This window comes from Equus caballus, chromosome 14 (assembly GCF_041296265.1).
Source record: "Equus caballus isolate H_3958 breed thoroughbred chromosome 14, TB-T2T, whole genome shotgun sequence".
In the NCBI taxonomy this organism is placed as follows: domain Eukaryota; kingdom Metazoa; phylum Chordata; class Mammalia; order Perissodactyla; family Equidae; genus Equus; species Equus caballus.
Genome location: NC_091697.1, coordinates 94,948,165 through 94,975,684, shown reverse-complemented (window position 1 = coordinate 94,975,684; position 27,520 = coordinate 94,948,165). Strand labels below are relative to the sequence as shown.

Here is a 27,520-nt window from a genome sequence, read left to right as displayed (position 1 = left end):
ACATAGTTCCATGAGGCTAACGAGTTAACTTATCAAATACAGTTATTAATGCCTTTTAATAAACTTTTTTTATGTTTCTTTACTATCTTCTCTGTTAAAATATTGTCTAATTGGAGAAAAATGACCTAATATTAGATAATAATGTTAAGGCATTATTTTTCCATTTTGATAGGTGTGATGACACTATTGTCACGTAGGAAAATATTATTTTTTAGAGGTGTATACTAAAGTATTCAAGGGTAAAAATGCTACGCCTCTAATTTGAAAAACTACTTTACCAAAAAACAAAACTAAAGAGGGTGAGGAAAATATGGAAAATTTCAGGAACTCTTACATGGGATGAATATATGAATCCATTTATACTACTCATTTTTTCCTCCATTAACTTTCACAATTAAGAAAAAGCAAAAGAACTGCAGAGGATATCTTAAAAACAGGCACAACAACAACAGGAAAATGTCACAAAACAAGTGGACATTAAGTGAGAAAGCAAAAAAATTTACAAGTGTATAAGTTAATATCAGTGCAGGGTAATACTTCACATTCACATTCATTAATGAAGATCACAAAAGGTTAAATGATGACCTGGTCAAATTTATAACACATCTTTTAGAATTTCTATGCATTTTTAAAAAAATACAATGTCCTAATATTATCATTAAAAAACTTAAATAGAATATATAACATTTTTGAAAACAGTTTTGATTATATAACGAAACAGAAATTAGCCCTGAAATATCCATACTTACAAAGGGACACTTTCTTTACCCAACGGTGGGTTCATAATGTAGTCTTTGGTGATTGGTTTCACCCACAGTAGAACCATAAATAAAGGTGCCAAAAAGTTGATGTGCAGTAACGTTCTGAAAATATGTAAGAAATTAATATAAATATCCAGAAACAAAATACACTAATAAACACAGAAACTTGGGATTTACAAAATGAAGGTAGTAACTAATTTTCAGTATTCTATATTAAGGTACTACTGTCACCTTTATTTTATACTCATCATTACCACTTAATGCTGACTTGAGCCTTTGCAAAACTACCTCATTATCTTAATTTTTCAGAAGAGAACTTTTGGACCCAGGAAAGTTAAACGACTTGCTCACGGCAATATTACAGTTAGGGGCAGACCTAGCACTACACTCTACGTCTGCTCACCTCTCTTCTAGTGTCTGTCACAATCCCCTTCTACATCCCTGACTGAACTAACACACAGGTCCTTAAATGATTCTTTCAACTCTACAACGTTAATGGATCCAATGGATTTTTTAGTCTTCTTTTGCTGTTTTTCAGTGCAGCTGAAACAACGTGTCTCCTTATTATTTATAAGTAAGAGATGGTGATTAGCAAGGTCCATAATACCAGAAGATATATGGCAGACGAACCTACTACAGCAACTTATAACTGAGGAATCTTTCAATATGCAATGATCATGTACAATCATGTATAATAATATAATGTATGATTGGCAAAATCATAAATGATTCACATATTTTTATTTCTTAAGAGTATTATGACTATATCTGAAATATCTGAAATTAATTTCCCTATCGTACACAAACCAAGGAAACCTGCATTACTCCTGATAAGACAGTATACCTAAAAGAGCAAAAGGTTTCAGGTTTGAGCTGTAACTTCATTGTTAATTGTTGTCCCAAGTTTGTATCCTACAGAGACAGATGACTGGTAAAGATTTTTCTTATTTTAGAAAAAGACAAATTCTTCAGACTATTTTATTACCATGTACTGCTTTCATTATCAACCATGCTGAAGGGCTAAACTGGAGGATTTAAAATACATACACACACACACGCACACTAAAATATCATAATAGCTTAAATGATAGTGATCTACGTGACAAAACAGGGTTGGGTCAGGAAACCTGAACACCTGACAGGGAAAGGTGGAACTCGGGTTCTAAGTCCTGGCATTAAAACGAGTACCAGTGCCTGGCCATGGGGTGAGGAGCACGCCGCTCTTTGTGCCAGTCATGCTACTCTCACAACAGAACTAGCTTGCCCACACCCTTGTATCAAGGCAGAATGCTACAACACAATGCAATAAACCAAAAAGAAAATAAAACTCTAAATCCCCAAAGGGAAAAATCTTAAAAGAAGCCACCTTCTACTGAAAAGGGAAGTAAAATGTGCCCCCCCCAACTCCAAACCATCACTAAATGCTTTAAATGTTTTTATAAAGTGATTCTTTCATCCCACAGCCTGGGTAAACCATCAGTGCGGGGGAAGAAAGCAGCAGTATTAGATATGCAGTGTTGCTAGGGAACACTCTAGTATCAAGGAGCAGCCCACAGCGGTTTCAGTAGCTGGTGAGGGGCTCCCCTCCACCCACCCTTTCAGCTTATTTAAATCATAACACTGGGGTTAGTGGACTGAAGTGTCTGTATAGAGAGGAGGGGGAGAATCAGGTTTTGTTTTAAAAGAAGCCATTAGAGAGAGGATGGTGGGAGAAAGGCAGGACGTAGCCAAGAGCATGCTGAGTAAAAGGAGGGGAAAAAGAGGGACGAGGGAGTGTGTCGTGGGAGGTGAGAATAAGTAAGCACACACACAAAGCATATGTAGAAAAATGGAGGTAAGGAAAAAAACAAAAAGACTGTCAAAATTAAAATAAAGGAAAATGACATAAGTAAGAGAGATAAGAATGTAAAAAGATCAGAGAATTAGCATCATTAAAAATAGGGTTTTAAAGAGAAGAAATGTAAGGAAATATGATCACTCAGAGAAACTTAATGATTATAAATACATAAATCAAAATGGAATATTCTCAACGTGGGCGTCAATAAAAAGATGAGACGGGAATTTGGATCTGGATACGAGTTGAAGGAGATAGAAACCTGTAGTTCTGCCAAGGTGTCTACATCAGCAAAAAAAATCTGTGACAACCACGAAGAATATAGTAAATGGGCTCTGAACTATTCATAGAAATTCAAATATAATTTCTCCATTTGAGAACTAAAATAGAATTTGGTAGTTAAAAGTAACCTATGATATTTAACATTATACAATATTAGTTATCCCCAAGTAAAATAATGTATAATTTTAACGTTTTACAAACAGATCAATAATTTAAGGAAAACAAACATCTCCTATGTATACAGATTTTACTTTCAAAAAATTTTTAAATATTTTAAATAAAAAACACTAAATTATTTACATAAAATTTAAATACAATGTTTGTAATTAAAATGTTTGAGTTTACGGAAATTTCCATGGATCCTTAGTCCAGTTGTAGAGATTACAATATCATAAACATTGACCTCTAACCTAAAAAGAACATAAATATTGATATTTCCATTTTTACAAGTATAATAGAAGTTTAGTAATTGATTAAATATATATTTTTTAACACAGGACTTAAAATTTAGAAATGAATAAAAGAAACTTGCTTATAGTAGAAAGAGGAAGTAGTGTGACATCAAATGGTTATTAATTTTCAATACAATAATTTATGATTTCATTGCAATAATATACCTTCATTAAGATGGAAAACATATATTTATCTGCATGTGCTTATGTACATTTTCCGCTTACTGTGTAATTTTTTCTGTTGCCAAATTCAGGGCATCCAGATGCATTTGAGCCAGCCGTAATCCAGGAAATGTCAAAAAAGCCCCAATGAGCGAACAGAAAAGAGCCAGGAAAAATTTGAAAGTAAGTTTTGAAACAGGACCCCTAGAAACAAAATTTTTTAAAAAGCTGATAAATTTTTTAGGTTAACTTCCTAGGAATTTCCTTTCTTCTGATCAATTACTTTAAAAACCACAACAATAACAGTAATAAAAGTAAACTTCTACAGAAAGACAGCTCTTGGTCAATTCTCTATAATGGGTTTTAGTGAACTATAAACTAAATCAGGCATCTCTTTAGCCACATTTGTAACAATCCAACCTACACATTTGAGATAGAATTTAATATGTGACTCAGATGTAAATTTAGTCTAACATCTGGGGGTAGAGGAATTAAATCAAGTAAAAGCAAATCCAAATAAGAATTCTACAAAAATATTAAGTATACAATATACTATACTCGTAAAAATTACGGGTAAGGCTATTTCTAGAAGTGACAATCCTACTTAAGAAAGACCTCTTCACTGATTAAAAACAAAGAACCATTTATACTAAATGCTGTTTTACTAAAAATGGAAAAATTTAAATAATGTTTAATTTTTAAAAAAACTTACTGAGATTCTAAACCTTGCTTTTCAAGAAACTGCATTGCACTGTCCGAAAAATTTGTAAACCCTGTAGGGAAAAAAGAAAATTATTCTTATCACAGGGGTAAAATACAGAATCTTTCTTTGGAAATAAAATGCTAGAAAACAGAGCATCTTAAATTTTGAAGTGACTAGCTTAGCTCTTTCATGTGCTAATTTAGTATGCCATAATGCAATAAAATTTGGTTATTAGCAGGAACAGTCTTTGAAAACATTCCTTTGATATTTGTACATTCCATGACTGTGCATAAAATTTGCATTAAAATTTGCGTCTTCATCTATGTGAGTAAACTTCAGTATTATGGAAACATTTAACTGTAAGGAAAAAAGGGAGAAGGGACAGTATTTTTGGAAAAAGCTAACAGAAAAACTTGGCTAAAACAAAAAAAGGAAGATCTTAAGAACAATAAAAGTTAATTATTTAGAACATTACAGAATATACACCTCAAATCCAATTTTAAAAACTTATCAGAAATAAAACTCAAATATGGAAGTAAAAAATATTAATGGTAGATAAAGCAAAACTGATTTTTAAAGTTGTATAAAATTATTACCTGTTTCAAGTCCAAATTCCAAGTAGTTTTCTGTTACAATCAAGACTGCCATTGCTTTCACGAAGAAAAAAAATCCAAAAGTAACACAGACTGATCTCTCACCACCATCTTCTACTTTAAAATAGTGTGTAGTTAATGAAAACAGAACTTTGCTGCAGAATGAAAAGTTCAGGAAAAAACCACAGATAACTTGGTGGGAGTTAAACACAGCCATCTTTACATGACCTGAACTCCAATAAAATTTGACTATAACATTTATTTTGATTCTACAACATGCTTATTCACAAGGTACCCTTTGAAAGGAAGTGAAAAACTAATGAAAGTCTGAATAGTCTTCCAGGAAATAGGACACAAAAACAAAACAAATCTAAGTGAAGTTTATAACATTTTTAAATTAATGAAAAGTACAATACACAAATTAAATTGTAATTAGGGAAACAATGTATTTCTAGTTTATCTGACTCAAATTTTAGTAGGAGGTTATGACAATAATTTTATGAAATAGGTTCTCAGCGACATGTAAAGCCAAGGTAGAGGTTACGTTAGGGAACAACCTTTTATTGGGCAGGTTTGTCAAGCTGTTTATATTTAGAATTAAACACACATCATGGGAATCAATTGCAAATCACCCAATAATTCAAAATCTGAGATACTAACAGCCACTGATAAGCTGTGGTACGAAAACTATGTATCTGGGATCACCATTTCACAGTATGATTAAACAAGTTCCCTTTGACTATTCAAAAACAGCCAAAGGTTCAACATGCTCATCTATTAAAAATCATTAAAATATTTTAATTTTACAGGACAATATTAAAGAGATCATTTTATCTGAACCCCCTTTAATAACTGATCAAATCAAGATCAAATCAGTGGCTGATCCAAAGCTAGAACTCAGATTTCCGTTATTCCAAATTGCTCTCCTTGAAAGCATAAACTCACCAAACAAAATAAGGTGCTGGGCAAAAACATCTAGAAAAGTAATTTTAACATAAACTATATGTGAAGCATGGAAAATAGTGATAGCCCTTATTTAGTACTTGCAAGTGCTAGACATTACCAGTTAACTCGTTTCATCTACACATTAGCCAACTATTATCACTACTTTACAGATTTTAAAAAACTGGCACTGAGGTTAAGTAACTCACCTAAGATCACACAACTAGACCAGAGGCAGTTAGGATTTAAGCCTAGGCGGTCTGGACCCAGAGTGTGTTCACTCAACAACTTATTCTACTGCCTTTACAAAACTGTACACAGCACCAAAGTCACACGGTAGTTTAGCAGTAACACATGAAATCTTAAAAAGAGACCTGCCTGACAGGTAAATGGCTCAAATATTCTCACAAACCTAAGAATCCTTACTCAGGAACAGTTGGGCAAGGGATAAGGACTCTAGTCCTTGTTCCTTAAAAGGAAGCTGTCATTTGTTGCCCTATTTAAAAATGGTTAATATATTATTACCCATGCTCAATTATCAGGGTACTGGATATAACTAGACTTCCAGCTGCTCCAGCTCAGGCACCCACCTGAAGCAAGCCAACCTGAAGGTAATAAAAATGTTGGCATCTTTCAAATGGAACTTGAAATAAATCTGTACTAGAATATAAACTCCATGAGATCAAAGATTCTTGTCTCTTGTTCACTGCTGTAGTTAGAGCACCAAGAAGAGTGCCTGGCACACAGCAGGACTCAATCAGTGAATGAATTTGCCATAGAAATAATGTTTTACATGGCAGTTTAGGAAAGCTGAAATAGTATTAATTACATGCTTTTATGGTAAACAGACTTTTTGAAGAACGATCTCAAAAACATTTTCCCTGGGATAATATACTCAAAGTCAAAAAACAATATAGAAAAAGTTTCAGTTTAAGATCTGTTTCTATCATTGGTGATAATAATGAAAATACAAATTATTCTCTATTCATGGTTATAAATTTAAGGGATTTTCGGGTTTTATAAAAGCTAAACCTTTGTTTTCCTAAGGTTCATAAAGGATAGTCCCCCTTCTAAAATGTCAAAAAATATGAAGTACAGGAACAGCTCATCTTTATCCCCCTATTCCAGGGGCAACAGGCTCTCAAAACTGTGTGAGGGCAGTAACCTTATGAACCTCCTTGCCGGCAGCACCTCATTTGTCAGGGGGCATCATGCCTTTTCCTGACTTTCACTGTTCTCACCTCAGTTAATCCCACTCTAGCTAATCTCCCTTTCACACAAATCTCTCTGCTTTTTCTCAAATACCACGATTCAAGATAAATACTTCCTCAGATTTGTTTCCCTAATTACTCATTAGCAACAGCACTGTTTTCTTTGAAAAAAATATGATCTTGTATGCTACATTATAGACCAAAGGAACTTTCATGGGCTAATCTTGGGGTGGGGGCAGCGGGTGCCATTTATAGCATCATTTCCCTAAAAAAAGGTTATTTTATTTCTAAGTTTTTTAGAATACAATCTACATTTAAGTTGGAGGTACTATCTAAAAACTGCTGTACTAGGAATTGATTTCAACTTTTTAATATATTTATAGAATATTATAACAATAATAATACTTATAATGCTATATTCTGTAAGTATATGATTTGGTAAGACAAGACTAAAGCAGATAATGAAAAGCTAGATAACCTCTGAACTTTTTGATTAAAAAGACCTCTCCATGTTTTCATATTTCCTATAATTAATATATGCTTTAGGATACATATAACCAGAAATACATATATAGAACTTCAGCGTACATTTTCTCAAGACATTTACCAAGTGTGTTACTTTCATTCTAAATGTCTTCTTATATTCACCATAACTCAGGTTATATATTTATAATGGTCAAGTATTTGAACAAATTACTTCTTTAATGTAAGAACTAAAACTAATAAATAAACAAATGCCACTAGTTCAAAATTATTAGCCCCACCAAATATTCAGCCCCCTAACACCAGGGTATCTTGCTCAATTTAACTCTGCAGTACTCTGGTCACAGAACAATACAGAAATCTGAAACTCTACTGAAGTAAAAAAGCCGATCCACCAAATAACAGACGTCAGCTTTTCTTTGAGATTGAGCATTAGGGGAAAGGAGAAGCTAAATTATTTTTATAACAAGGGAAATAAATAGTCGTCTTATAAATCTGCAAAACTCATATAGTAAGAATTTAAAGAGTGATATTTATATTCCAGTTCTTATTTTGCACTGAACTATCTTCTGGTATTTCCACATGTTATTCCATCAACATTCTTTCTAAAATCATTTAACATTATTGTACAAGTTTTCCCTAAACATATTTGTCAATCTTCTACCTATTTTGGCTAACAGTCACTAAATCATTTATAAGCAATAAGAGTACACTGCATCCCTGTTAGAAGCTGGCATGATTTTGTAATATTAAGCTTAAGTAGGATTCTCAAATTGAAAGGACGCCAATTTCAATTAAAATGATTAATGGGAAGTTAAGGCACATTTAGTTTCCACGTCATTTTAAGATATAATGTGAATTCTTTTTAACTTTTGTACAACTTAATTATTGCATACATCCTACCACTATTTTTTTCTCCTTTTCTATAAGAATATCAATCTTTTCAGAGTTTTTATATTTATGTTTTCTAATTAAAGACAAACACTAGTAGTCTATAGTTGTTTAAAGTAAAAAGACTTTATACCCAGGACAGGGCCCTGAGAATAACCAAGAGTCTCCAGCTAGAGGGATATAGGCAGGACTGTGCCGCCATCAGTGCAAACCCATTCCATTACGGGTTAACCTGAGTGAAAATATAATGTTTGAAATGAAAGGTGCTTCTGACAGGAGCCAGCTGTGTGTGCAGGCAGAAAAAAGGTTAGAAAGCATTAATCTAAACCATCTTGCACAATCTGTTAGAACAGTTTTCTAATTAACCAAAGTAATTAACACGATGTAGTTTAAATTTATGTTATGATTTATTTTTTAGCCGTCCAATTAATAAAAAAAAAAACTATAAAGTTAAGGCTTCCCCCTTAAGCTTCCTAACTTCTCCTCATGGAGAAAACAAAGTTTTATACACATGAGTCTATTATACAATAATTTTTAAAATTATTCAATTTTAAAAGCATAACCTCTTTATATTTATGATTAATAAGTGACAGCAATCACTTTAGTAATAGTTGAATCCAGGTTAAGTGTGAAAAATATGAAAGCAAACAACAAAGAACAAAGATCTGATTTTTAGATAGTTAGGACTACTGAAGCTCCCCGGCAAACAGCAGTTCTTCTCCTAACGGAGTAGAGAGCCTATCCCTGAGTATGAAGTTTTCCAAGAAAGCAAGATAGGAACAATAGAAGTCTTAAAAGAAACTTCATCTAACTTTCAACATTCGAGATGGAGTTCATGAAACACAAAACACTGCTGAAGAGTGGTGATAAGATTCTAGGACACAGATGCTCAAACTTTTCTCCCCAGGATACTTAGAATCGCATGTTCCTTACTCATTTATCTCTTCTCCAAAACTTAAAAGTAAAAGAAACAAAGCTGGTGACTCCTTTTACTAGTATCAAACACTAGAGGTCCATCTCTTTCCTGGCATTGTAAGGAAGAACTTAGATACTTGGGAGAGAAGAAGGAAAAAAGAAATATGGTTTAAAAAACAAAATATAGAAACTCCAAAACCCCAATTGAACTGCTTTTGAGATTTAGCTGTGATCTCTCTCGTTGCCTGAGGGCCCTAAGCCCAGGTTGGAAAATATTGCTTCATTTTTACTGAAAATGGATACTAGAATCTACATAGCGACAATTTCCAACTCCTTCACTTACACTAAAAGCAAAATAACATTCTTAGCCAAAAGTGATATCAAATGGACAAAACGAAATTTCTCAAACATTACATCTACCACCAAACTCTGTTACCACAGAACAATTAAATAAATTACAAAATATGTCAACATTAAAGGAAAAAAACAAAATCAGATGCAACCTAATCCAGGCATAAAGCATAATCTTCCTTACATCACTAATACTTTAATCTAATATAATCCTACACCACAAACACCTAAAATGTTATAATCCCTGCACTCTCAATTTGCATTGAATACTGGATAAATTTTAAAACTAAGTAAATGCATTGAGTCCATATTAGAACAAAACCTTCCTGTAACCCACAGTGTAAAATACACATACAATATTCTGGTATGTAATACTATGATCTGGCTGCACTCACATGTTCAAGCTTTCATTCAATAGTCCCCAAATCTCCACTTAAATCAGAAGAGTATATTTACCATCTCCTAAATACAACAGCTATACCATCTTGGATCATAACCTATTATCTGAACTACCCTCTTCCCTTCCCTCTACCTAATCAAAGACTCAACTCAAGCTCCATGTCCTTCATGAAACTTACCATTACCTCTCTAGCCAGACCATTCTTTCTCTTCTGAATGCAAAGCACTCATTACTGTAATTCACTTGCCAAGTATATTATGCTATCTTGAACTATAGTGCGACACAGATGTAAAGAAAGCATTCTGTATACCCAGAATGCCTGGCTGAATCTTGGTTCTACTCTTACTAACTATGTGATCCTCCATGTGAAGTTAATTAACCTCTCTGTGTCTCCAATTTCTTTATTTGTAAAATGCAACTAATATATCTACCACTTCAGAGGGCTGTTTTGAAAACTAAAGAGTTCTTTATAGTTCTCTCTCATATATAACTTCTAATCCCAAAAAGTAATATAAGGACGAATGGATTACATGATGTTAAAAAACTGAGTTAATTTTATACTTTGGATACAATTCCTAGGTGTGCTTAAATCTTTTTCCATGAAAGTTTAATCTAGGAGATACAAGATTCTACAAAACACAGCAGTATGGTGTGAGCTGCAAATAGAGGTATGAGTTGACCTCCATATAAGCAGAAACTGGATTCCCAACTCCCCTCTCCCATTACTTTCCTGTGCAGCCAGGTAACAAATTCTACTCTGGCTCCAGCAGAAGACTAAGATTTAACCTCTGAAGAAACTGAATCTGAGGTACACAGAGTTCAGATCAAGGCAACTGTAGTGAAAACAGAAAAGTTAAGTGAAAGTCTACATACTCAAACGTATATCAGCTTTGAAACGCGTGCAGCAGACTTCCACACTCCAGACAGGAGATTAGAGACTCTCCTCTAGTGAAAGTAAAAGGCCCCAAAGAAAAACAATAGACACTGACATAAATAAAACCAGCTTGAGATTTACCAAGTTAGTCTTCAGTGAAGTTAATCAAGTCCTACTTACATACAGAGTTCCCAATTCGCTTTTAGTGTCTGACTCTTTTTTTTTTTTAAAGATTGGCACCTGGGCTAACAACCGTTGCCAATCTTTCTTTTTTCTGCTTTATCTCCCCAAACTCCCCAAACTATGTACATAGTTGTATATCTTAGTTGCAGGTTCTTCTAGTTGTGGGATGTGGGACGCCGCCTCAACGTGGCCTGAAGAGCAGTGCCATGTCCGCTCCCAGGATCCAAACCCTGGGCCGCCACTGCGGAGTGCGTGAACTTAACCACTTGGCCATGGAGCCGGCCCCTAGTGTCTGACTCTTAAATATGAAAGAAAAGACAAGAATCTCCAGACACAGAGCAGGGATCAGAAAACTTTCTCAGTAAAGGACCCGAAAGTAAATATTAAGGCTTTGTGGGCCATACACAGTCACTGTAGCATATTCTTCTGTCTGCTTTTTAATTTTTTTAAACCCTTTAAAAATGCTAAAAACCATTCTCAGCTCAAAAGCTGTACAAAACAGGATGCAACTCAGATACAGCAGGCCACAATCTGCCAACTCTTGTATTAGGACATACCATCTTATGTAAAAGACAAGAGAGAAAATTAACAATGGAGAAAAAGTAACTCAGAGAAAAGAGAGATGATACAGGTAGTAGAATAATAAGTTTCACATACAAAAAAAAATAGATACACATATACATTTCTATACATAAATATATATGCGATACATCTATATTTCATAAAGCTAAACAAAGATAAATGCACCTTTGAAACATGAACAGGATGCTATGAAAAAACAATGGTTAGATATCAAAACATGCCCAGAAAAATTAAAAATAGGACAAGAAAAATACTTAATATTAATATTAAATATAAAATATTATAAAAATAAGTTTGAAAGATAAAGTTGAGGAAAAGTTCCATCAAAGCAGAAAGGGTGATCAAATGAGAGGATCAATCCAGGAGGGTGGAGAGACTACAGAAGGGAAGAAATTATCAAAGACATAATAAAAGATAATTTCTAAACTCGAAGTTTCTAAATTGAAAGAGGCTACCAAAAGCCCAGCACAAAGAATGAGAAAAGATTCCTAACAAGGTACGTGATCATGAACCTTCAGAAACCAGATAAATAAAGAAGATTGTAAAAACTTCCTGAGAAAAAAAAAATAAAGCAAAACAAGTCATGTGCAACAGATTAAATATCACAACATTGTACTTCTTAACAGTAACTTTTGAGGTCGACGACAATGAAGCAATGTCTTCAAAATTATGAAGAAAAATACTGACAACCTAGAATTCTATATCCAACCAAACTACCAATCAAATAAACAAGAAAGTCTAAAACTAGTTGCCTCACATGCACACTTTGGTAGAAAGCTCCACGGAAACATGAACAAGAACCAAGAAAGAGAAAAACGCTGAATCCTGGAATGGGAAATTACGCTTGGGAGAAAGGCAAAAGGAATTCTGAGGATGACAACAAAAAGAAGTCCCAAGATGATGGTTGTGCAGCAGGCATGAAGGGCAACCAGACTAGATAAAAGCCAGAGAACGGAGGTCTCCAGGAAGGGGATCTCCATCGGGGGAAAAAGGTAACTAATACAAGTTATCAGCAACTTTGTGGGAAACTATACTGAAAAGCTAGTGGAATTAATAATAAACACAAAGAAAAACTAAGTAAATTAAAAAAAATTCATTAATTAATGAAAAAACTGCAAAAGAAGCTACAATACCTTATAATGCTCACATATGAATAATATTTATATAGGTATAATAATCACTGAATACTGATTTTAGCAAAAATTGTAAAGTAACTACACTAAGAGCACAAAGGAGAGAAAGCGCAGAAGATGGCATAGTTTAAGAAAGGAAAATTCTCACCTACCATAATTGATGAATTAAGAGTCAGCAGTATAAGCATTATATTTAGAAATATGAAGATTTTTAAAAGTGAGTATAAACAGTTAAAACATGATGGGAAGTGGCAAGGGGGTAGGGAAGAGGACTCATGGTATTTAATACAATACTTTTTGCACTTTTTGTCTGTATAAACTATGTATACATATTTGATAAAAGTCAACATTTTAGAAAATTCAATCGAGATTTTAATAAAATCTTGATCTACAACGTACCCCTCTACTCCGGAAAAAAGTACATTATGTCCTGGAGTTTAATAGAACCTGAACTACATACAAATTCACAGTGTAAAGCACAAATGTGTATTTTACTAACCTTTTCAATCTCATGCACTGAGATTACTTCCATGTCCTATAAATTAAAATACAGCAAAATGACAATTAATATTAACCCAACTGTTAGAAATGTTTCCCATGCTTGTGAAACACTATCATCATAAAACCTTACGATTTCAATACAATCTAGTTCTCCACTGGCAAAGACCTGATATATGTATACCTGGAACAGAACAGAACAAATATTTAGCCTATTTTATAGAGAAGTAAACAGGTAGCTTTTCTAAGAGTTAAACTCTAACCAAGAGAAAAAGTCTGAGTATTTTCCAGCAATAACCTCAGTGCCTAACTAACAGTCCCTTCCCAGCCAAGAGAAGCTACGTACAGATCTGCTAGGCCTACTGAAGTCTACTCTGGGAGACTGTTTTGTAGAATCTTCATTTGTTTCAAACTCAAAACTCAACTTCTTGTTCTATCAAACTTTAGAGCAATGTGTATTTTGTTCAATTAATATATAAGTAAGTCCAAACCATAGTACATGGTAGCAGAATAAACAAAAACCTACTAAAAAGAAGACAGATTTTGTTAGCATTAGACGTGTCAGGATATAAATCTGGCTTTTTTTCTTTTTGAGAGACAGGATAAATAACTACATTGAGGTACTCCATTTAGAATTCCTCACTGACAACTGTGGTAACTTTGAGATCTCACAAAAGACTTTCTGTTCTAGCTAAAATAGAAACAAAATTTCTTTTCGAGTTACTTATCAAATTTCTGTATTACCTATATAACAAATTGTTTTTGAAATAAGAAAAACCCTTTTATGTTCTAATCCCATGAATATGTTTACTAACAATGCTATTCATATAGAAAAATAAGTAATAAACTACACCTGAAATATTGTAGGAATGGGTTTCAAAACAAAATTTTTCTAAGTTACTTCCTATCTGTTCTTTCTGCACAAATTGTCCACAATTTCCAAGTAAATGGAATATACTTATTTTTGCCCTTTTGTAGATAAATACAACATGAGAATGTAAATAACATGATAATACCAAAATTAGGCTTCTATATTTACAGATACATATAACAAAAGACACTGGGCAAAAATATGGCATTTATTTACTTATGACTTAATGGAAATAATGGTCAAGTACCTTCACTGTGAGTAAACTCTTTCCCTACTTTTATCTATTATTATTTTTATAGATCATTCTATAACTTAAGACATTCATAAAGAATATTAGTCAATATTCAAAACTGCATTTGCAAAACTGATGCAAATAGTCATTTTCTTTCAATTTTTTTTTTCTCTTTAACCCCTCAGTCTTAGCTGAATGTACCACCTACTTTAAGTGTTAATTTATTTTGCTTTATAGTACAAAATCCCAACCCTTGAAATAAAGAGAATGTAAGGGGTGGGATAAATTTTTCTCTGCCACATGGTGGACGTTTTAAAAGTTCTAATTTAATATCAACATTTTTTCACAATTGGAATTAGGCCGTAATTTATAGATGCAAATGCAAAAATTACAATAGGAAAGAAAAATCAAGGACAGGTGGGAAGATGTACTCAGTAGGAAGTATTTTAAATATATTTATCTTCAAGCTGGAGAGCAGAGCTTTCAGATAGTCCACAGGCTTACTTTCTAGTTCTAAAATGATAAATTTCTCTCAGATCTAAGATAACAACTTAAATAACATATACTTATCAATGCACTACTATGTTTCAACTTCGTTTGTGTACTTATATTGCCTTAAAGACACAATTCTCATATTAAGAAAATGTCTTCTATACCCTAACATCTTGAAATTATTCAAAGATATTTTATCAATTTTTTTTGAGAAGGAAAGAAATAGAAAGAGATTATATTTTAAGAAATATTCTGTTGTCAATACACAAACCTAATGGATGGCATCCTAAGGAATAAACACAGAAGTTTCTCAAAAATTTTTCACAAAATTTATGATCTTTTATAAATAGATCAGATTTCCACTCAACTAAGTGATTTTCACGTAAACTGAAAGTTTTCCTATTCTGTGAAAGATTATATTGTTTTTGCGACTGCTAATAAAAAAAACCTAATTTTTTTTATTCAAATGGTTAAATCTCCCACATCTATTTTTCCAAAAGAAAAAGCAACCAAAATACTCAAAATACATTATACTTTGCATTCTCACCACAAAGAAACTTAGAAACAACACCAAGAAGCTGCTTCAAGTATGTACACTGAAAACCAGCAATAAGTATATTAATCCTTATGATCTATCAAGTTAAATCCTTTCATAAATAATCCAATCCTGTCTTCCAATGTTAAAAAACAAAACAAAACAACCAACGTGGGTAATTTTTAACTAAAATGTTTTTTCCTATTTTCTTAGAGATGAAAGTTCAATTACTTTATTTTAGTTAAAGAGAAAAGAAACAAAACCTAAAATTCTCTCTGATATAAGCAAAAAACTACTGTGCATGTTTAAAACCCATCCCACAAAAAAGCTTATGGCCAGCCTCAACCTAGCCAGCTTGTGGAAGGAAATAATAGCCAAAGATTTTCAAAAGCATAAAAGACAGGCTTTATTTTAAAAAAAAGCAAAAGCAAACAAAAATAACTATTAACTAATCTTCTGGATTAAAATAAAAGAATGAACGTTATCCTTAAATTTTTAGATTCAGAAGGAAAATGATAACTTCCTAGCTAAAAAAAAAGTCCTACTTAATTATAAATTAATAAAACAGAAATATGGTCCGAGATAGGACCAAGTGAGTTCCCTATAGAACGCTAGGTTTCTGACCTGAAAGGTGAATAATTTGGCAGCATTAACATCACAGAAGAGCTCCAAAAGTTTGTAAAAGAAACAAGCTTTGATACAATATGCTATGTACAACTTTCCAAGACAGAACAAGGCCCTTGGCTCAGATTCAATTGCTTTGACTGTTTCTTTCTCACTAGGAGACGTGATATCTTATGCAGTTCAGTTCAAGGTTTAGTGTTCCATTTTTCCTAGTCACCTAAAGCAGAACATTTTTGTAAAGTAAGAATACAGTAATTTAGAATCTTTTAAAGAATTTAGAAAAGGTGACTAAGTTGTGCTAGTTTGCTGTAGTTGTCTATTTCTTACAGCAAACAAGTAACAGCATTTAATTGGTAGACCTCTAATTTACAAATCTACATATAGAACTGAATATTTAACATGGAAAACTCAAAACTGATTTCAATTTAAACCATTCACAACTTTTTTCTTTGTATAAAATTTGCATGTCTGGCAACCAAGGTAAATTAAGAATTTAAAACACAGCCTTAAAAACATACATAATAGGGTTTTGTACCTTAAACCATCCACATTGTAAAATACAAGCACTGTGGAAATGTGACTAATGATCCAGTCCTTTAACCAAATATAATAGGACTACTGAGAAGCTTTATCATTCTTTGTGGAATAGCTTTCTTCTCACTCAAATTCACGTAATTGACTCAATATTACTCTGTGATACAGCTCATTCATAAGAAAAGGTTCTTTTTTTAAAAAAAGTATTGATTATAGAGTATTTAATTTTTAAAAGTTTTACTTCTACCAAAGGATCTCTGGATTTTTTGCAAGTACCATTTTTACCTTTTTACTTTTCCTTTATTCATAATGAAAATGATATGCTTCATATTATAAAAGCAGCAGACGTTTCTCCAGTGACTCTAAGACTTCATGGGCCATCACACAGGAAAGACAATTACTACAACTGCTTCATCCTCGTGGTAAGGTTTTCTTTATCCTTTATCTTCTCTATACCATGTAACTTTGTATAAATGGAATTGGAACACATAGACTTGGTCAAATAAGGTGGTTAGAATTATAAATGCGCAAGAAAACGGAGCTGAGTGAGAATTAGTTTGGGTTGGGGAGTGAGATTGGAAGCAGGTGTGATAGCTGCGATACATGTACAACTCAGTTGAAGCAGTATGCTGGGCTGATGAAAAGAGATGGCTCCGTCTCAGGTTCCAGGGTTCAAGGTTTTAGTGCCATACATTTAAAAAAGTCATTCTCATGCTTTTAGAACTTTCAAGATTCTGTAAAAAGTCTAATTGTTGTCCTACATAAGTACGTAGAACAAAACTGATGAAGGGGATAACCATGGAAATAAAACAATTTTGTTCCTCAATTTTAAGTGAGCCAATTATTTAAGTTATGTGTGTCTAATTTTGAGACCACTTTAACAAAGGATATTTCATCAGTAACAACTGCAGAGAATTTTTGAATCAACTGACGTATGTGTGACTGCAAATAAGTGGAGCTATTGTCCTATGTAATCAATGGAGACATGTGTTTGACTAATAAGTAGGCACATACAATAAGAAAATAAAGAGAAGCCAGACAGAGGTCACTGCAGTTAGACTCTGTTCATAGGGTGTGAAAGGCATACCAGATATGTTATAACAAAGATAAAAGATAGGCTATAAACAGACTCCTCCTTGGTGTTAATCTGGATAGCTGGCATTTAACTCTGGTTTCCTGCATGCCATTGAAGGCAGCAGGTCATTTTCTCACATGCTGCAAGTTAGAAGGAAAATCACGTACCCAAACACAGACACGATTCTACTTTCCTTCTTCTTTCCTACCCGCTTTGTGGAGGGTCACAGTTGGCAGAAAATTGCTCGGATTCTAAAGCCCCTCAGCACTTTCCATCTTCTCTGGGATGGGGAGACAGCCAGCTACTAGATTCCCGCAGGGATGCTATTGTTTGGTGCCTTTCACGAGTGCACTACTTAAAACTAAGCAGAGCCAGTTCACCGCTAAAGACTGTGTCGGACCTTTGCTCTCACATTATTAGGCATTACTGAGTGAAATGAAAGATGAAATTTATTCACATAAACAACAATTTGAGTAGCTATTAAGAAGTACATTTTTCTAATTTCTCTAGTAAGTAGGTATTAAGAGCTGCATCACATTAAATAAAACTGGATATCAAGAATAATACATTTCTACATAAATACCATAAATGCTATTTTAACACCATATCTATAAACCACAAAGAAAACGAAGCAAAGACAAGAATATTCCACAATAAACAGTATTTCAGAGAACATGAGAATTCAAAGTATGAAAAAGTAACATGACATATAGTAAGCTGGTGCTAATTACCAAGTTAAAAATATTTTTAGTGTGTTTCATATGATGACGTCTAGGGATGGGACTTTATTCTGACTAAACGGTACTTTCAGATCTTTAATACTATAGAATTAAATAGTAATGTTTTAAATGCTTGAATTTATCTGCTCTTGAAATTAGTATAACACTGGATAACTGGGGATGTTTATCAACTGACACACATGATCACTATTTCTACCCAGTACAATATATACTTTGTGAAAATGTCAACTCTTAAGGCTTTATTCTGGTCCAAATTATATCTAAATCAATCCAAAAGAGTCAACAGAAAGCTAGCACAGCTCCCACAGATGGGAGAATGGACAGCTCTTCTCTTGAGCAAATGATAGGCCCAACAACCTGTAGACACTGATATTTAGTGTCCCACAAGGATACTGCCAGGTCTCCACTCAATCATCCACTAAAAGGCCCACCAACCTACAAGTTCCAGCCACTTGCACAAAATTCTCAATTTTTTCTTTTCTTTTGCTGAGGACAATTAGCCCTGAGCTAAATCTGTTGCCAATCCTCCTCTATTTTTGCTTGTCCTGAGCTAACATGTGCCAACCTTCCTCCACTTTATATGTGGGTCACCGCCACAGCATGGCTGATGAGCAGTACACGTCTGCACCTGGGATCCAAACCTGTGAAGCCAGGCCACCAAAGTGGAATACACTGAACTTAACCACTACACCACAGGGCTGGATAAAAACTTCCAATTTTTTAATGCTTCCTTCCTGAATATAAACAGATACTCAAAGATCACAAGACATTTGAGAACAACCTTTAACGTGACAGTGATTAAAACAAAAAGGGGAGAGGGAAACTCAGAAAATAAACAATACAAAGTTCAAACTAAAACTTAAAAGATATTAATATCCTTAGAAATATAGACATCCATGACACAAAAATGTTCTGAAAACAGAACATTCAAAGAAAAAAAGTCTTAAAAATTAAAAAAACAACAGTTGATATAAAAAATTCAACAGATGGTTAGAAGAGAAAATTAAGAGAAAAATCAAGAAAATAGGATGAAGTAAATGGCAACGGGGAGATAAGAAAATTAAAGAATCATTCAAAGAAATTAAACATCTCACTAACAAGAGCTCTTGAAAAAGAAGACAGAAAACAGAGAATCACACAAAAGAGACAACACAGAACTTCTGGATAAAAATAGCAGACTGAACACACTGACTTACTTTTGGCCTCTCCCTAATCCCCACCAAAATGACAGTAAAGGAATTTGTTTTTCAGTAATAAATACAATGAATAAGAAGAGAAAAAGCAGTAACATCTTGGAAGCTAAAAAGCAGGCGGATTCAGTGGTAAATGACTAAACAGAATGTAGAAACTCATTGAGAAAGCCAAGATGAAATCTAATTTTACTGCAGAACTCCCAGAAAGGAAAAGGAATTGGTCAGATACCATGTACTTCTCCACATCAGGGTGAAAGTATAAACACGTGTGTCGGGGGTCACAGGAGGCATTAAAAATAAGTATTAGTAAAAGGAAGTACTTGTAAAAAGCAACCAGTTCAAACTGTTCCCACCAGAAAGAAGTCTGGATATTTCTCCTTTGGAGAGGGTAAAAAAGATGATTTCTGACCTATCCAGATGATCCAACCACTTGCCTCACCACATGCTCAGAGCTTCCATTCAGCCTTTTAGTGCCTCATACTTAAATATAAACAGGCAAATATGGATCACCAGGTCTTTCTAAGAAAAATCTTAACATGAAAGATAGCAACCAGATCAAACAAACAAATAAAATCAATTTAGAGTAAAAAGATACTTGGCAGAGAGAAAACTTTTACAAAATCTATCAGTATCTCAGACACTAGAAGATAATGTAAGCATAAACCAAGAGGGACTCCACAGTGGGGGAGAAGTAGAAGAAAAATAGCTCTTGAAAATTAAAAATAATAGCAGAAATTAAAAACAAAAACACAGGTTTAAAAGGTTGAGAAAATCTCCCAGAAAATTAAAAAGTACAGAAATACAAACATAAACATATGTATGAGAGAAAGAAGATAAAAATCTTAGAGAATCAGTCTAGGAGATCAAATATCTGAACAATAAGCATTCCAGAAACAGAAAATGGAGAAAAGGAAGTCACAAATAAAATAATTCAAGAAAATTTTTCCAGAAGTCAAGAACGTGAATTTCAAGAATGGTAAAGTCCCAGCACAATGGATAAAAACAGATCCTCGAAAAAACACATCATCATAAAATTTCAACACAATAAGTGGCTAAAGAAAAGACGGTAAAGGTTTCACAAAGAAAAAAATATGATATATGAAAAATCAGAAATTAGAATGGCAATTGGAATTCTTAAAAAGCAAAAATGGAACTTCAAAGATAATAAAATAATGTTTTCAATGTTATCAAGAGAATGAATTTAAACCTGGAATTTCACTCTCAATCAAAAGATCAATTAATGTTCAAGTAGAATAAAAATATTTTCAAGCATGCAAGGTCACAAAAAATGCACTTCCCATGCAACCTTTCTGGAGATAATACTGGAGGATATGCTCCACCAAAATGAGAAAGTAAGCCAAGTAAGAGGGAGACATGGAATATAAGAAAAAGAGCTGCAATTCAAGATGTGCAAAGAGAATCCCTAAGAAGATAACTGGTACTTCCAGGAGGCTAGCTGTACATCAGTTGGGAAGGTTAATTAATCCAGACCAGGGCCTATCTGAGGGCTCCAGAAGAACTCTCACTAAAAAGATCAAATTGATATACCACCTGAAGCTTCTGAACATGTTGAGAGATTTATAGACCCAGAAGAGTTTGAGGCTGAATTTATGATATGTACAAAGAAAACAATGCAAATGGAAAATTAAGACAAGTATTTATCTATGAATAGTGTATACATGATAACACAGTGAATATTCTTCTAAAAAATGACATACTATATTCGAAAGATGAGAGGAATGGGAAATGAAGAGCAGTAGGTGACAGCCCAGGCAGATGTGCTAAGTCCTCATTTCCAGAGTGAAATGACAAGAGTTAAAGCCTGAAACTAAAGTCAAGCAGTGGCCTTGTATGCATATGGAATACGGATGAAAATGTCAAATGGAAAGGACCTGGAAGAAGCTGCCTATGGAGAGGTGGAAATGGAGGGGAAAATGTTTAGTTTTAATAAAAATAAGAAAAAAGAAAACAAAACTATTGCCCAGCAGTAAAGGAAATGGGCTTCCAGACTTAAAAGCTCAACCTAGAACTTAATTCATAATGAAACTTCGGAATACTTAAAGGATAAAAGAGAAAAAGCCTCAACGGGGTGTATGTAAGAGGGGGAAGGGGAGGCATATGCTAAAAGTAAGAGGGTATCCAATGTCTCAGGAGCCTTCAAAACTCTGAGGAAAAACTATTTCTTTCCTAGAATCTGTATTGAGCCAAACTATGAATTGAGATGGGGGGAAATTAAAATAAAGATTTCAAAAAAACTTTACCACCTTTTGTGAGGACACTAGAGAAGAATGCACTCTGCCAAAAGGAGAGTAAACCCAGGAAGAGGAGCGATGCGATCCAAAAGGAGGCACCGGGAACTCTTAGGAAGACAGCGAAGAAAAGCCCAGGATGACAGCTGTGCAGGAAGTTAGAGAACCGAAGGCTTCAGGAGGAAATTTCCATTGGAAAACAAAATAGAAATGATGTATTTGAACTAATGAGGTTCGGAATTCTGTACAAGAGTTTAGCTTCTATATTATAGGAAGAAAAATTGTTCAAGGAAGGTACAGGACACTATAATGCTTAGCTATAAATAATATTTTCATAAGCATAACTAAAAACAAGTGATTTAATAAAAAAGTTGTCTCCTTACTATTTTGAAAGAATAGGAGAAGGAAAAGGAAGGGGGAGAAACTGCAATAATATCTAAAATTAAAGAAGTATCATCATCACATAATATTTAAACATACGAAGGAAATTTCAAAAGAAATACCTAAAAGAGGTAACAGTGACTCCTCTGTGACATGAGACTCAGATAGAAAAGGAAAGGCAAAGTACTGGTATCTCTTCTTATATTTCACTTTTTAAACTATATACTTCTCCTTTGAAAATTTCTTCAGTTAAGTAAAGAGGATTTAAACAAAGAAAATTCTCTAATAATCTAAAATCTTTTTCAAAACAGAGATGAGATTTAATGGTGTTAGTTGCAATAGGAAAACAAATCCATAAATTAATATTAATGATGTTTTGAAGGATACATTGCAAAAGACAAAACAAGCAGGCACCAGACTAAGCTGATATTCATTTCCTGTGTGGGCTTCATCAAATTGTAGTAGACTTCAGTTACTAGATACACAACTGTAGCAGCCACTGTGAAATCCACGAGCCACTGGTATTCTGGAAAGTAATGCAACGCTGAAAAATAAAGGTTTTTTTTAGGAAAAGTTTTACTTAAACTTTCATAAACAGCTTAGGAGGATTTATCTATAAATAGCTTTAAACACACTAGACCTCATTGTATTTGTGATTTGTAATATAAAGTTTGCAAATATGAGAATCTAAAAATGCAGGAAATAGATCAAGAATGTTGGCATCCAACATTAAATTTTAATACCTTATAAGTTAAATAATTAAAATAAACCTGAAATGATTACCAAAAATTATTTAAATCACTGTTAAAAATATATGATTGCAAAATGAGTTGGTATTTTCTTAGCGATTTGTTATTTTTTACACAAATTTTTAAGAATGAGCTATGACACTTTAACTTTAGAATACAACTTAATGTAGTGGACTACGGATTTACTTATATTCATTTCTGTGATGAGAGTTAAACTTTATGTTACAGATATTAACTGCACTAATGGAAGATTAGTAATTTTGTGAGTTACTACAGATTAAAATAATAAATTAAATAAATACATTTTTTATTCCCTCTTCAGTTTCTGCAAGAAAAGCTGATAAAATGCCTGTCGATTTTCCATAAAACCATACCCCTTCAACAAACTATTCCATCCTTAAAGGTTTACATTAAAATTAGCTTTCTCTGAAAGTAAATATGATTCCATCTCCCTTTTCATTTCAGATATTCAGGTTTACTTCTGCCAGAGTGTAGTCCAAAATATCAACATCATTTTGTAGAAGGCCTCCTAAAAATGTAGACATAAATCACGGACATAAACATCAATTCCTATGTTCTGACTGGCACATAATAAAATGAACTACATTGGTTTGGAAAAATTTTAGTTGTAAAATTTAATACCTGAGGATATTTTTAAATCACACATTTACAGAAAAAGTATTTTAAAAACCAAATACTACTCAAAGTAAGACATTTAAAATATCAAAACAAACTAATCAAACTTACATCTCTATGAGGTGATAGCAAAAATTCCAAATCCTTTTATGACTGGGTCAATTTTTTACCTGCTTCAAGTTAATTTAACACTCTTAATTTGCTTAAAGTTACTTTAACTGCTTTAGCCTTTTTTCTGAGAGACCTAATAGTTTTTGAACATCAGTCTGAAAGATTTACTCTAAAGTAGTTGCAGGATTCCTACCCTCCAGACATCCCCTTCCCCTCAAAAATGGCCCAGTTGAGCCTTTTGAATAGCTTTCTAGGAAGACAGGGAAATCGATAGAACCAATGCACAAATATCCATTTATCTAAAAGTTATCAATTTTTATTAACAATTGAAGTAAGCATTCTAATTCTCCATGCCTGCCCACACTTAGACAGGCTTCCTCCAGGGAACTTACAGCAAACAGCCAAGTAACATTCAAATGTGCTTCTGTTCTTTAAGAGGTTTTTAAAATAGATAGCTAGTACAAATTGAGACAGACTTTCAAGATAGTTATTGGGATATCAATAATATATACATTCAACAAAAGTACAAATTATAAATATTCTTGGCTATATATTTAACCCAAATATTATATTATATTCTTCTTTTTGTATTCAATAATATAACTATGTATGTGTCTTTTAATAGAATACTGGCATTGAAAGAAAACTTAGAATTTATCAAACCCAGTGGTTTGTATTAAGCTCCTGAGAATACCTAAACTTCAGGCAGAAAAGTCTCTACGTTTACCTAAACACACTTACACACCATCCATTCACAAAGGATTACATAAAGACAAACATAAAACATCTTCCTGTCACTCTAAGTGAAATCCTTTTGATATTATGTGGCCAGTTGTTAACCTAGTACCATTTGCAATTAGTTCTCAAAATTGTACAAGTAAAACAAAATATTGAATAAGCTGGGTGCTGAAGCCACGTTACTCTAATTTCTTTCTTTCTTTCTTTCATTTTATTTTCCCAAAGGAAGACTGGCCCTCAGCTAACATCTGTGCCAATCTTTCTCTATTTTATATATGGGACACCGCGACAGCATGGCTTGATGAGCGGTGTGTAGGTCCACGCCCGGTATCCAAACCCATGAGCCCCAGGGTGCTGAAGTGGAGCATATGAACTTAACCACTACACCACTGGTCTGGCCCCTAACTTCAATTTTTTAAGTTCATTAAAATAGCCTAGTTCTCATTGACTGGCTCTACCACATTCAATGTGTAACCCTGGCCAAGTTATTTAACTTCTCTATCCAATGAGTTTAAAAGAAAAAAATGGCTGATAATAGTTATATACCTCATAGAATTCTGAGGACTAGCCAGTTAATACTAGTAAAGCACTTATAACAACGTCTGATACACAATTTAAAGCTATTATTAAAGTCAATTAGCTGATAATTATTCAATAAACATTAGTTACTAGTAAAAATGACAAAAATCTGCAGTAGAAATCAGAGTGTGTACATATTCTTGTATTTATACATGTCTGTGAACATTTTTACAAGTAAGCACACAAAGGGTTAGTAAAACAAGTACGACAACTAATCAAAAAGTTAAAGTGCTTGTCAATGTTTTAAATTTTGCATGGAAAATAGTTTCAAAAAAAAGAAGGGGATGACATAACTAGTCTTAACACTCTTAATGATACTAGGCAATTGATTGATATCATTCCCCATTGACATTTTTGGGTTCCAGGACACTGTTTCCATATACGTATACACACAATCTTTGGAGACGTAGAATCAACTTTCAAACATGTTGAAGGCACTTTGTATCATAAAATAAATTCTATACAAGTTGCTAGATGAATCTATTAAGGCTTCTCTAGCGTGGTGTGATTTAACCCAAGAGGGACCAAAGTACATAATAATATATACAACACTACCAAAATTATTTTTTTGAAATGTGTCATTTTAATTCCTTACTTATTATGTAAACCATTAGTTCTCAAACCTGGTCAAAAATCAGAACCACTTGGAGCATTTTTAAAAATACAAATTCCCAGAACCCACTCCAGACTTACTGAATCTCTAAGGATAAGTACGGGGAATTTTTATTTTTAAAGAGCTCCTCAGGTGATTTTGATGTACAGCTAGGTTTGAAAACCAGTGTTTTAAATAATATTACCTTAGATGCCTTTCTCTTCTAATATTGAATAATTTCATATAAACTTCATTTACAATTTAAAATCATTACAGTTATTATATAATTATAAACATTGGCATACTAGGAAAAAACTGAATGACTTATTCAGATATAACCAACAAGTAAAACTGAATCTTGAATATTCAAGTTTTCTGGGTCTTAATCCAGTTCATTATTCTAAAAACATTTTCCTTTCTACTAAATACGAGCATAAAGTTGAATTATTATAAATACAGGTAATTCAACACAAACATACAAATGCATTTCTGCAAGCCACACTATAAAAGGAGACTGGCATAGACGGCAAACAGTCTAGAATTTGAAACAATGAAAACTGACTTGTGATTTCAACATAAAGTGTGTAGCAAACTTGTGTAAGTCAGGCTCTTCTGAAAAATGGGAAAAATAATGCTTACTACAAGTTAGGTAGGCAAATCAAAAGAGAAATTCAATTCAAATGAAGTCATTTTGAGCTTCTAAGCTGAGAAAGATTTCATATTCTGTATAATGGACTTAATGATTAGAAAAACAATAAAAAAAATGTAGCCACAATAAATAAAACAAAAGTAGTTTAACTAACATAATATAAAACTGAGATTTATTTTACCAAGATTTCCCTTACCTAAAGTATCCACTTCTGTAACTGACTTTGTTTCTAGATGGAGGTCAATATCCTTTGGAATGGTTAGTGGCTTACTTTCAATGTGACCATTATATTTCCTATAAAAATCAGACAAGTGACACACAAAAAAAGTTACTTACACTGTTATCCAAGTGCTTGTATCAAACTAATTACAAAAGAGGTTTTAAATTTCACAGTGGAAAAGAAGCAGAATTTCTAATATTTCATCAAAAATGAGATAAGGTACTCAAATGTAGTGTTTTTGTTTGTTTGTTTGTTTGCTTGTGAGGAAGATTGGCCCTGAGCTAACATCTGTTGCCAACCTTCCCCTCTCTCTCTCTTTTTTTTCTGCTTGAGGAATATTAGCCCTGAGCTAACATCTGTGCCAATCCTGCTCTATTTTCTGTGGGATGCCTCCACAGTGTGGCTTGATGAGCAGCGCTAGGTCCGCATCTGGGATCTGAACCTGTGACCCCCGGGCTGCCAAAGTGGAGCATGCAAAGCTAACCACTATGCAACTGGGCCAGCCCCTCAAAAGTGGTTTTTAAAAAGAAGACTACAAAATGTGGATGTAAATTATTATGTGAATATACACATTATCAGAGAAAGAATTATCTAAATTAATGACAGGAACAAAATCTGGATTCCTGGTGTAGTATTTCACCCCCTTTCTCCTACTCTCTCTTCTGCAGATTTAAAGACAATCTAACATGTCTTTCTTTAGGCACCAGAGTAAAAGCAAATGAAGACAAAATGCATTTCCCTTTGAAATTATACATATAGACACATACATACATATAAATAGATCTGTAGCTATAAACAATCCGAAGTTGAAGAAAATATTAAGATTTATGTGCATGAGAAATTCAGAAACATAAAAGGGTAACTCAGAGTTGCTTCTACTAAGAATCACGAATAGAGGAAAACAACGGAATTCTTCAGGTGCACATGTATCATTCCCAGATTTAATTTTTAAAGACAACCAAACACATATAGAAAGTAATAAACTAAGTTTCAGTAACATTAATTACAATACCAAGAAACAATTTTGCATTTATTCTTGAACAAATATAAACTGGGAAAACCTCAGTAAA

At 33.3% G+C, this 27,520-nt stretch overlaps 1 protein-coding gene across 5 annotated transcripts in view; it reads right to left on the bottom strand.

Moving 5' to 3' along the window:
- The window catches only part of TMEM161B (transmembrane protein 161B), a 68,666-nt gene that overhangs the window by 6,650 nt on the left and 34,496 nt on the right, over window positions 1-27,520 (bottom strand). For 3 of the 5 annotated variants that reach the window (XM_023618029.2, XM_023618032.2, XM_070233350.1), the window contains 6 exons: window positions 26,427-26,524; window positions 22,564-22,720; window positions 4,791-4,942; window positions 4,204-4,264; window positions 3,555-3,695; window positions 750-863 (listed from right to left, as the gene is read on the bottom strand). In XM_023618029.2, coding sequence (XP_023473797.1) covers window positions 750-863; window positions 3,555-3,695; window positions 4,204-4,264; window positions 4,791-4,942; window positions 22,564-22,720; window positions 26,427-26,524 — 723 coding nt within the window. Of the gene's footprint in view, window positions 1-749; window positions 864-3,554; window positions 3,696-4,203; window positions 4,265-4,790; window positions 4,943-13,251; window positions 13,270-22,563; window positions 22,721-26,426; window positions 26,525-27,520 lie in introns of those variants that run through there. The other 2 variants (XM_023618033.2, XM_023618031.2) reach the window with 2 other exon arrangements.